General features: G+C 52.8%; 1 protein-coding gene across 1 annotated transcript; it reads right to left on the bottom strand.

Annotated features, from left to right (window-relative positions):
- Positions 1-797: 797 nt before the first annotated feature.
- Positions 798-6,347, bottom strand: LOC144262348 (neuronal PAS domain-containing protein 4-like). The gene is made up of 6 exons (XM_077812085.1): positions 6,222-6,347; positions 5,007-5,112; positions 3,794-4,040; positions 3,205-3,314; positions 2,499-2,640; positions 798-1,826 (listed from the first exon to the last, which is right to left on the bottom strand). The coding sequence occupies exons 1-6, from the start codon at positions 6,333-6,335 to the stop codon at positions 839-841; spliced, it is 1,707 nt and encodes a 568-aa protein (XP_077668211.1). The 5' UTR covers positions 6,336-6,347; the 3' UTR covers positions 798-838.
- Between the last annotated feature and the right edge of the window lie 5,530 nt (positions 6,348-11,877).

Genomic DNA, 11,877 nt, shown 5'->3' on the forward strand with positions numbered 1-11,877 from the left:
CGTTGTGTGCCCCCCCCCGTGACGGCCCCCTCAGGCACGTCCTTTCCCGCCCTCCCCTCCCCCGCGCACACACAGCCACACTCAGGCCGGGATCTCGGGCTTTATTCACAGCGCTGGGCTCCACGTACAGACCCCGCAGCACCACGGCAGTGACGGGCGGGGCTCTGAGCTGGGCCAGGGCCAGGGCCAGGGCCAGCCCCCCAGTGCGCCAGGAGGCAGCCAGGCCGAGGAGGTCTCCTTCCACGTCCCCTCCTCCCCCCGGCTGCGAACAATGGCTGACGCCTTCAGGGAGCGCCCGCCATTGGTGGGATGATGCACAGCCCCAGGGACGAGAGAGTCCATCGCTTCCCTGCCATGGCGACCAATGGAGGTGGCTCCTGCGACTGCTGAAGGCCTCATGGTGGAGCTGGCGGAGCAGGAGCTGAGGAGCCTCTGGCGGGAATGTACGGCCCTCATCTGCCACGAGTCCAGTCTGGTTCCCTGAGGTCCTGCCCCACTGTGTGTGAGAACAGGGGCAGTGAACGTGATGCTACACCCATCCATTGGCTGTTCTCCAGGCGGTAGAGACAAGGGCCATGTTTGGTTCAGAGAACGGAGGTTTTTTTTCCTCGTTAAGTCATAGCTTTTCTTCCACTTATCCCCCTCCACAGAATGAAGGGAAGAAACTACATCACAGTGAAATGGGAAAGACAGATAACAGTGTCTTCTCTCCTCCACCTCCAGTGCTACTTCTGAGAGAAGGTGCAGAAGAAGCCGAGTCTGCAACGCAACTGGAGAGCAGAAGAGGGTGCGGAGACGGGTTTCCACCTCTAGCACTGAAACGCAGCCCAGGGCCTCCTTATTTTGCTGCAGTGCACCATGGAGTCTCATTGAGATCTCCATCCCATAGGGACACTGGTGCACAGGAGTCAAATGACGCAGAGGTGGTCAAAGGCTGTAGGAAGAGGCATTGATCTGGACAGGTGACTGTTGGAGACATGGGTATCTGGAATGGAGGGCCACCCTGTGAGTCAGAGTCTGAAGGCAAGATAGTGGGTGATGACCCCAGTGCAGTGGTGGGTGAGTTTGGACCGCCATTTTCCAGCAGATTGTTTAAGATACTGGTAATGATGTCTTCATCTAAACAGGGTTCTGCTAGGCAAGCCACTGTTCCAGAGTTGCCCCAGCCCTGTCCTGACCCCAGTTGGCTGTCAGCAATGGGTCGCTCAGACCACAGTGGGACATTAGGAGTCTCTGGTTGCACTTGCTTTGTGTATTGAGATAGGCTTTCAGCCAGGGAGTGGATCTGCTCAGCCAACACACTGATTGCCCATCTCTCTGTCTCAGAGGACTGGAACACTGCAGGGGACATGCCTGGGGACTGCCCTCCTACAGGGACCGGACAAGCATGAATAGAAGGGCTGCTGCCAGGAGAAAGGGAAACTTCTGGGGAACAGAGCACACAAGGATTGGAGAAGGGCTGGCTGTAGGGTGACTTGTAAACACTGAAGGGGCAGGACAGATTCCTCTGCCCATCGGGTAGGATAGAGCACCTAGTCTCCTGGGAGGGTAACTCAGCCCCTACAGTGGGAGCAGGGAAGCAGGTGGTGAAGGAAGGTTGTGGGGAAGCTGGCAGCATCTCCTCCTGATGGGCATTAGGGAACTGGCAGGGACTATAGTTGGGTGCTCCATGGTTAGGCATTACTGCCTCCTGTGGAAAGGGATTTAGCGTTCTTGGCAGTGTCTTGTGCTCTTTTTCTCTGGCATAGTGCCTTGGACTCAGGGCAGCTGCAGAGATGGCTCCATGCCATGGATTCTGGCCCTGGAGATACTGAGCTTCTTCCTCACTGCAGAAAACAAAAAATGTGTCAGGGACTGAAGTAAGCATTGAAAGAGACCTCCCTATTCACCTGCAGCCTGAAAGGGGTCAACAAGGTCTTAGGACCATGTGGGTCAGGAGTCCTAACAACTGCCCACCTCTTGGTGAAGTACCAGTCCCTGAGGATGCAGTCTATCCCTGTAGGGTTCTGGAGGCCCAGCATCAGCCTTCCAGCAGCTTACCCAGAAAGGAGGAGCTTCCAGGGCAGTCTAATGGCCCCTGCCCTCAGAAAACCCTCCAGCTGGCAGCCACCACTATCAGGACCATGACACTAATACAACGTTACAGATACTGATTTTGGCCTGTAGCAGTCACCATGCTTAATCTAGTTGTTTCTGTCACACTCTCATGCTCTTCCCTCCATCTATAACTCCAGTCTGCCCTCCAGATCTCTGCCCTTCTCCATTATCCCACACTCACCATGAATTTAATCTTTGAGGTATCTGGTGAGCATCTTCTGTCTGACAGTAACATTAATCTGATTTCCACTGCACTCATCATGCTCAATCTACCAGCTCTATAGGGCAGGATTTGGTTCTGCTCTATGTTCTATTAAGTGCCCAGCACACTGAGCCTTAAACAAGTCAGGAGCAGGTGGTATCTCCTTAGGGAATAGCCCAGGAAGGACAAGGGGTTGTACCTGAGGCTGAAGTTGGTGCAGGTGATTATCTCTTTTCCTCTCTCATACTCCTTTGATGCTATGATTTGCACCCATGCCCAGCTCAGGTCTTTGCAGAGCAGGCGAACCACTAAGCGCTGATTGCACCTCCCAGTGTCACACACTGAAATCACAAACACAGAGTGATCAGGGCTCCCACGACGGCAGTACACAGCACCATGTCCTGTTCCCCTGGCAGGGTCACAGGCCCCAATGTCATCCCCAAGCGCGGGAATGTAGTGGACAGAGCCAAGCAGGGCTTCTGAGTACGTGAGAAGGAGCTTGGTTTGGCCCAAAAAAAGAGCCCTAACACCATATGAGTCAAATTATGTTATACTCATGGCAGTGGAAAATACAAGGGTCCCAAGAGCCGAGGTACAGTGATGGCAGGCACAGTACAAATGCATTCATTATGTGAGAGCAGAGCAAGCTGCTGGCCCAGAACCCAATGGCTGCTCCTTCCTTCGCTCATTTCTGGTAAGAATCACAGAAGTGGATTTTGAAGAGGGATTTGATGGCAGAGAGCAGTGGCCTTGCTGACAGGCTCAAGGAGAGCGCTTCATGGGAGGGGCTTGGAAGATTAGGTCAATGTTAGTTGTAACATAAAACAGGGTGAACTCTGCTGCTTTTCAGAACCTGCTAAAGAATCTCTCTCATTCCCCCACATACGTAGAGGCTTGGCACTTACTCAGGCTCTCATGTTGGGCAGCTGCTGATGCAACATCTGCAGGATGTAAGAGGCTGTACCAAGACTGACCAATCAGCTCCTCCCTCCGATAGCCAAGATGATAAATGACACTGAGGAAGAACAGAAAGGAGCAGCATCTGAGACAACAGATTTCTTGGAGATGCTTCTCATATGGGGAAGGGACAGGTAGAGGGTGTTGGCTAGGGGAAAGGACAGGCTCTCTGATGTGAGGATAAAGGGAAAGAGGTGGGGAAAACTTGCCCACTCCCAGTGTTTTGGGGTACACAGAGGGATAATCCTTTCCTTGTTGCTGGTGTGGGCAGGAAGGAGCAAGTGGCAACGGGCCCTCTCCCCAGTGGTACTGGGTTAGGGGAAGAGGCATGCAGGGATGTGGGGTGTCTATACTTGCAATGCTTGCATATCTGTTTGGTGGGCTGGCAGTGAGCATCCCAGTGAGTGAGACCTGGCTCCAGCACTCCGGAGCATGGATTGTGGCTGGCAACAGTGCTCTGGAGTGCAATTGTAATCTGAACTTTCTTGCTGTCCCAGGGATTCAGTCAAGACCATGCTAACAGCAGCCATTCCTCACCTCTCTGTGACATCAGTGACCTTCATATCCAGTGTGTGCTGGCTCTGGAACGGGGCATCATAAGAAATGCCATCCCCGTAGTCAGACAGTTGCATGATGGGAGTACAAAAGCCAAGGAATGTTAAGCTGGAGGAGGAGATCATCCCATCCAGAGCGAGGAATCGGCCCCTCACAGCCACAGCCCGATTCCCTCCATATCTCACTCGGAAGGACCTGGATGTGCGCATTTCACTGACAAACACAATTTCTGCAGCAACAAAAAGTCATTGTGTAAATTGTCAGCATCTTCTCCTAGGAAGTGAGCAGCTGCTAGATAGATGGGACAAACTGCTTGATCCGGGTCTACCTCTGGTGAGGAAACTACCCAATATACCACACTGACTTTGTAGTGGGGGAGCTTGGAGGGGAAGCCCTACGCATCCCTGGAGAAGTTACTCCTGGCAGCAAGAAACTGAATCGGGAGTAATCGTACCACATATCTCAGTAATGTGCAGTCTAGATGTACTGCCTCAGTCAGTACTCATATGGGATGAACCCTGGGTAAGACATGCTTCCTGTCCTCTCCCTCCCTAGGCAGGATTGTAAACTAAGCATTCTGCCTCACCTGCATGTGAAAGCAGTTTAGAAATGGCACTGACCCCAGGGATCTTATAGGAGTCTCTTGGGCATTTCCCAGTGACTTATGGGAGATTGATCTCTCCTTCCGTAATTCTCCAAGGAAACCATGAAGTACCCAAACAAGACCTTTGAAATCACCCACAAGGAACTGCTAGCGGGAGCTGTATTGTGGGATAAGTAGCCAGAAGGCAGTGCAGCTGAAATGGTTTAGAGCAGCCTTGATGTGGGTACATAGTGGATGTGCAAGGATTTTAAAAATGATTCAGCATGGACACAGTAAGACACGTGGATTCTGGTTCAAGAGTGGACCTACCCCAGTATTCTTGGCAGATAAAATGTACTCGGGCCACTGACACGTACCTGCGACCTTCACTCCAGCATCTGCAGGCCTGGGTGGCAATTATTTGGATTGATTTATCTGTTTAAAGACTGTCCTTCGGAAGGGGGTTTTCGCATAAGTCACCAGAGCACAGGCTGGTGCACGGACTAATCCCCCACCACACAGCATTATGTACACTCCTGCCTCGAGCCCCATGAATAACCCAGCTGTCCCCCATGCCATGTATATCCTGATTTGAGTCCTGTGTGTGCGTACCAGTGCCTGGCTGCTCCTGAGCGGAGTGGAGCTTCTCCTGCACAGCCTCGTGTGCTGAGCCATCTAGTAGGTCGAAGATTGAGTCTCCTTGGGCTAGCAGCTCCACCTGGTAGGAAAGGGCAAAAAGAGACTTTATTAGTACAGACACAGACTGGCTCACACTGGGCCTGGTGCCACTGGGGTACTTATTTATGTATCACATATCTAATACCATAATACCATAGTCACAGCCAAGATTAGAACTCTAGAGCTCCTGTCTCCCAGTCCTGTCCTTGGGCCACTAGACCATGGGCACAGTGGTTTTGAGTGCCCTGTAAGAAGTGGACAGAGGAGCAGAGATCTCAGCGGGAAGCTATTTCAAGATTTCATGTGAAAGAGGATCAGAGCATGGGCCAGACTTTCAGCAGCAGACAATGTCTCGTTAACAATGTCCCTAGAGCATATGCTACGAAGCAAGTTTCCATTAAAAAAATAAATAAATAAAAACAGGTTCCGCCAACCAACACAGGTAGGAGACAACTACAACTGACCTTGAGAAACAGAACAGGGAGAAGGGATGGGTCTGACATTCCCTTTGTGAATGAGAGCAGTGAATGACTGCTGAGTTCATAAGCACAGCCTCTCACTCATTCATTCCTTACCTCATCCTCACTCTCCCACTATTAAAACCAGGGAACCCCCAGAGACTAACGCAAATAGATCAGCTGGATGTATAAAGAAAACCAGACAGCAGCTAAGCTGAAGCAGAGGAGCAGTCACCACACCTATGCAGCAGATGGAGCTGCCACCTCAACGCATGCAGCTCATAAGCAAAAACAGCTGCTGCCAGAGTCCTTGGCTTCAGCCATTAACAGCCGGCAAGGACGATGGGGATGGGGCAGGCAACAGAGCCCAGATGGAGAGATTCCAGGTGGAGCAGTGGGTGCCTAGCACCTGTAACCATGTTGTGGATTGTCAGGGTAATCGTGCTGTTAGCCAGTTAGCGTTGATCACCGCTGGCCCAGGTTCTCATTATCCTAAACCAGCCCTGAACAAAAGCCAAGCCAGTTGGTGTGTCCTGGTATGTGGTGTGGCGCTGCACATGAACAGTAACAGCCTTGTGATGGGAGCAGCCACCCCCGCAGTCTGTAGCTCTGCAGAGGACTTGCTAACCTGCCACTGGGGAGTGGGAACAGAGTGGGCTGGTGCCTTATACCTGCAACAACGTGAGCTTACCACAGAGAAGCCCAGGAGATGGGCCACATTCTCAGAGACGTAGGCCAGTTTGCCATCTGCAGAGAGAGCAATGATGAACCCCGGCAACGAGGACAGCAGCTCCAGATCTGGCATTGTGGCAGGAGCACGTTCAGCTGAGCCTGCAAAACCAAAAGAGCAGCGTAGAGCTTCCACAGCAGCTCCTTCTGAGGGGGAGGGGCAAGAACACCAACTCGCGGAGAGAGAGGTGCCACCTGTTGGGTCGCCAAGGGAACTCAGTTCCTTTCACGTGCTTTGCGGCTTCCAGGCCTTTTGCCAGACTAGTGTCGTTATGTCTATTATGGTAGTGCCCAGAGTCCCCAGTCAGCAGCAGGGCCTTGTAGCGCTGGGTGCTGCACGTGCACACAGAGTTAGACGCAGTCTGTGCCCTGAAGACAGGCAGAGTGGGTGTAACGCAAACAGGGAGGGACAGGTAACAAGTATCGGTGATGGAAGCACCTCTGATGGTGTGAATGTCCTGAGTGCCAGGGTTCCCCACTTTCCATAGGAGGCTGCTCCGGGTGGCCAGACCCATCAGGCTGCAGAAGCCTTTCCTGACATTGTATTCCATTGACCCTGGTTGCCCCCCTTAAAGCCCACCCTCCTTGAGATGTCCAGCCTTTAAACACCTGTGGCTGTTACACCGTGGCTTTTGTTGCACTTGTCTGAAGAAAGCCACCCTCAAACTGAGGGAACCTTTCTGGCAATGAGGGGCTCGGAACTGAACATGCTATTCCTGGTGTAGTCATGCCAGAGCAAGAGGCACAGTCATCTTGCTTGCTCTGCAATGTGATGACTCTGCAAATGTAGCCCTTGGGGAGGAAGAGATGGGAACCAGAAAGCAGTTTGACAAGGGGTGTGCCATGGTTCGTGGGAGCAATCTCCATGTCCAGAGTGTGGTATGAGGAGCAGCTGTTATGCACAGTATGGCTTTGCCTACCTGAAGCAGGTATGAGACCTAATGAAGTGGGAGTCTCTGGGAGCTAGAGATCAGCTCTGCAACCAACTGGAAGTGCAGAAACTCAACAGCAGGGACTACTTCTGCCTGGCTGTGAATAGGATAGCTGCAGGGCTGGATATTTACCTGGAGGAAAGAGCTGTGTCCCACGGATTTGGAGACAGACCAAAGCCATGGTGTGGAGGTACGACAGCCGCTCCTTCTCCTGTGCTGAGATGGGCAGCAGGGAGCGCAGGGTCTGTAGCTCAGCATTGATCTGATCCCGACGAGCCTTAGAGGCACCCTTTGTCGACCTGCAGAGAAGCAGAGTCTGTTAGAAATTGTGAGGAAGGTGGGAGTCCCTGCTCCAGGGGAGGTGCCCTGGGGAAGGGAAAAGGGTATAATTCATTTGTTTCCCAACACAGATGTTACCCCAGCTGAAGAGGAAAATTGCAGCAGTTTCCACTCTCTGACTTCCATTGAAAAGCTACCAGGTGATGGGAAAATCTGCATCAGGTTGGACTTGGACATTCCCATTGCCTGATATAACACACAATGCCCCATTCTGAGTATCTGATATGCACACAAGTCAGGGAATTCTAAGCCATGGTTCCCATGACAACCATAAGCAGTCGCTCAGGACAAAGCATCAAGTTGTGCAAGGGATCACTGCTGTGTGGCAACCAAAGGTCCCCTCTGGATCCAGGGTTTTACCAACTCAGAATTGAGTCTCTAAGGTGCCACTAGTACTCCTTTTCTTTTTTCAGAATTTAGGATGCACTAACTCTGATTTTTGCATTTAATGCAAAGCAAATGACGAGAAGTGTGGACTACAGGCAGATACCACGAACCTGCCCAGAGCACATCCCCTTTAGCCCCACTGCCTTCCCCCACTGCAGCAAATGGCCACGAGGTGGCATCCCAGCCACATGCAACCCTAGAACCACATGAAGGCTCCAGATGGGAACAGGAGCAGGGAGATTCGTGATACGAGGCTGTGGTATGGCTTGAATCACCAACCCGAGGAAAGGAGAGTTTAGAGGCAGGGGGTCTGAAGCAGTACAAGCAGGAAAGGCAGCAGCCACTCAGTGGGGCCTTCCTGCAAGTTCCCTGCTTTCTGGGGCCACAGTGCTGCCTGCAGTGCTGGCATAGTGCATGTCCCTAGGCACGGGTTCATCTCCCTGCTGAGCGGTGGGCTCCAGCCATATCACCACCTCACTCATGGGCCAGCCTGTGGCAGGTGATGAAGTCATGGGGGGAGGGGTAGCTCAGTGGTTTGAGCATTGGCCTGCTAAACCCAGGGATGTGAGTTTAATCCTTGAGGGGGCCATTTTGGGATCTGGGGCAAAAATTGGGGATTGGTCCTGCTTTGAGCAGGGGTTGGACTAGATGACCTCCTGAGGTCCCTTCCAACCTGATATTCTATGTTTCAGCTATGCCTTGCCGTGCATTTCATCTCATGTCTGTAGCTCTGCCCCAGCAGATAAAGCAATCGCTTTACAAAAGCATTTGAACAGTCTGAGCCTGGAACGGTGTTATGAACCATTGACCCCTCCATTCACTGGGATGCCCCGTGATTACCTGGCCCCAAAATAAATTGAGGGGTGCTCAATACAAGCCAGTTCCCCTCCTGATTCAGATCCCCACACCAATCCCTGCCCTTGGAGAGAAGGGCTAAAACTAATCGATACTGGGAAAAGTTTGCTGGTATTGCTATTCCCGACAAACTGTCCTAGCTTCTAGTGGCAAAGGGCTTTTGTCACATAGCTTAGTCTGGTTTTCCGAGTAAAGTGAGCTATCCCAGGGCATGTCTTCAATGGAAGGGCTTTAACATGGCTTGTGTGGTCACAGCACAGCGCTGGGAGAGAGCTCTCCCAGCACTCTAAAAAAACCACCTCCACGAGGGGCGTAGCTCCCAGCGCTGGTGCACTGTCTACACGGGCACTTTACAGCGCTGAAACTTGCAGCGCTCAGGGGGGTGTTTTTTCACACCCCTGAGCGAGACAGTTGCAGCGCTGTGAAGTGTTAGTGTAGATAAGCCCCCAGTCAAAGGAGTTTTATGCCACTGTGTCTATACCAGGGCTTTGCCCAGCGTAGAAATGTTGCCACAAAAAATCCCACCCCTAACCACCACTGCTGCACCAGCAAAAGCCTCTAGTTTAGTCCTGTCCTAAGAGGAGCGTGGCTCAGAGCAAGCCAGCTTGAGGAGGAGCTCCCAGGCCAAGCCTGCCTGGCTACGCTGGACACAGAGGAACAATACACTTGGCAGAACATTCTGGAGAAGCAAGTAGGAGATTGCGGGGGAGATGGGGACACAATTCTCTAGATACAGGGAGGTTGGCTTTGGTTCTAGGAACACAAATAGAGCCATAGTCTGCCACAGGACCTTTGTGTCATGAATGGTTTGGTAGCTCTGCCCTCTCCATATGGGTATGAAAGAGGAGAGAAAGATCCATCTACAACCCGGGGAAAGAGCCCAAGCAGCGAGACCTTCCCTCGAGACTCCAAAGGGGCAGGACACTGGGGCCAGGCACAAGAACTAATGCCCTTTAACATAGCCCACAGAGAGTCAGTCTCTCTTCAGTCCATAACTCCTACTTGCCTCCCCAGCCCCCTCACTGCTCTCCCCAAGCCCTTCTTCACTTAACTGTTAACACCCTAGTTCTCTGTGCCTGAGCTCAGATACAGTCCAAGCCTCATTTCATAGCCCCGAGCTCTCTCCAGCCCTTCACTCACATCCCCCTGGGTCACATGTAGGGCTAAGGGAGCAGGGCAGGAGGAAGCTGGCCAAGGGTGATGCCCCTTGAGTCTAGAGGATCAGAGAGTGCAGTAAAGAGTGCCAACATCCAGACCCACAGTGTGTAATGGGACAGCACGTCCATCCAGGCAAAGGAGAGAAGAGGGAGCAGGATGGTCTCTAACCTGAATGGCTTTGAAGCGCTGGACTCCATCCCACTCCTCCCTCGGGGGTGGCTCATCTCCTTCCTCAGCGGCCTGCTGCAGTGGTCGCAGAAGATAGTCATTGTCCTGGCCTGCATGAAGACATGGTCACATCAGAGGAGCAGGGCTGGGGACAGTCTGCTCCCTCTGGAGAGCAGCACTGGGGAGAGAAGCAAAGCCTGGGTTGCAGTTGGGGGGAAGGAGCAGCCCTTTTTGGTCTCTTTCCCTGAAGCCTGGCTCCAGATGGCATGGAAGGATCCAACAGCAGGAGACATTCCCCCGTGCAGCAGGAAGCTGCCCCAGAGCTGGCTCTACTTTTAGGGGGTCACTGACACACCAGCTCCCCACTGGGTGTAGGGAGAGGCCTGGGCTCTGGCAGGACCCCATGGGATAAGGGGAGGCAGAACCCCTGCACACATAACTGGGTCTCAGAGCCCCACTAATGGGATGTCCGAATCTGGCAAAGTGCCTCTTACCTCCTTCCCCTCTGGCTCAGTCTGAACCCGCTGACCCCCTCCTACACTGGTCCTCCTTTTGTATTCCCCCTCCTGGGGCGAATGGGGGCCTGAGCCAGGCCAAACAGGATAAAATTACCTCTTGTGACGCAATTCTAAACAGCTCTGGGCTATTTTTAGAAAGCAGACTTCTAAAAATAACCCTCCACAGCCTGGCTGCAATCTGATAGGGGAAGTAATAAAAGGAAGCCTGGCTCTTTAAAACAAACCTGTCAGCTCAGCAGGAGAGGGAAGGGTGGGGCACTGGAAAGAGAGGTCAGTCAGTTGCCCCCCCACCCGCTGCTGTCCTGGTGTGTCGAAGGCATTGCAGGCAGTCTCCCCTGTCATCTGTCTCATCTGGACCCACCATACATAAGACCCAAGATGGGCCCAGCCAGTCAATTCAGCCCAATACACTTCATTGGCATCTGCAAAATGTGTGAGACACACTAAGCCTGGGGATCGCTGTGGGAGCAGACTCTGGCATGCCAGCTGCAGCCCCCTGCTTGGGGTTTAATCCAGCTGTCCCTTGCTGTTCCCAGTTTGGGGTAAGCTGGTCTGCAGTGTAAGGCTGTCCCCTTTGTCCCAGTGTCTCTCCCATTGGGGAACCAGCAGCAGCTGCATCATCTCCTGCTGGAGAATTGGCACCTGTGACTGGAGCCTTCCTGCTGGCCCGTACTCCCATTGTGGGTTGTCACTCACCACTTCCCCAGTAGAGAACAGATCTGCCACTGGTAGCAATGGCACCCCCCCGCAACAATCACCCAGAGAAATAGGTGCCAAAACAGCTCAGAAATGTTCCCAGAGCACTGGCTGCCTGACAGCTTTGCTCTGTGGCACTGCACAGGGCAAAGGAATCAGGCTCCTACACCCTGTCAACTGCAGCACAGGCCCCAGGGTACCCAGTGGCTAGTGCCAGCTGAAAGCAGGGGGCTAAAAGGCATCACTCCAAACCGGTTTGTGGCAGAGAATGAAGGTGATAAAATATACGACTTTTAGCTCCCACTGCCCCATGCCCACACCCAGCTCTGCCCTTGCAAGATGCTCACAAAGGGCACTGACCCATATTCCAGCACACTGGGAGACTTAAGTCAATGATGGAGACACTACGGTACATCCCTGGCTGTAGAGATAATGGCACAGGAGCTTATGATACGGGGCTTATCGGAGCAGGCTGAAGACAGTAATTGCCAGAACCATTGACAGTCTGTGATCCCACCACTCTATGTAATTCACAGGCTGGAACCGCCTCACCACCTCAAGCGTG

Source organism: Eretmochelys imbricata, chromosome 3 (assembly GCF_965152235.1).
Source record: "Eretmochelys imbricata isolate rEreImb1 chromosome 3, rEreImb1.hap1, whole genome shotgun sequence".
In the NCBI taxonomy this organism is placed as follows: Eukaryota; Metazoa; Chordata; order Testudines; family Cheloniidae; genus Eretmochelys; species Eretmochelys imbricata.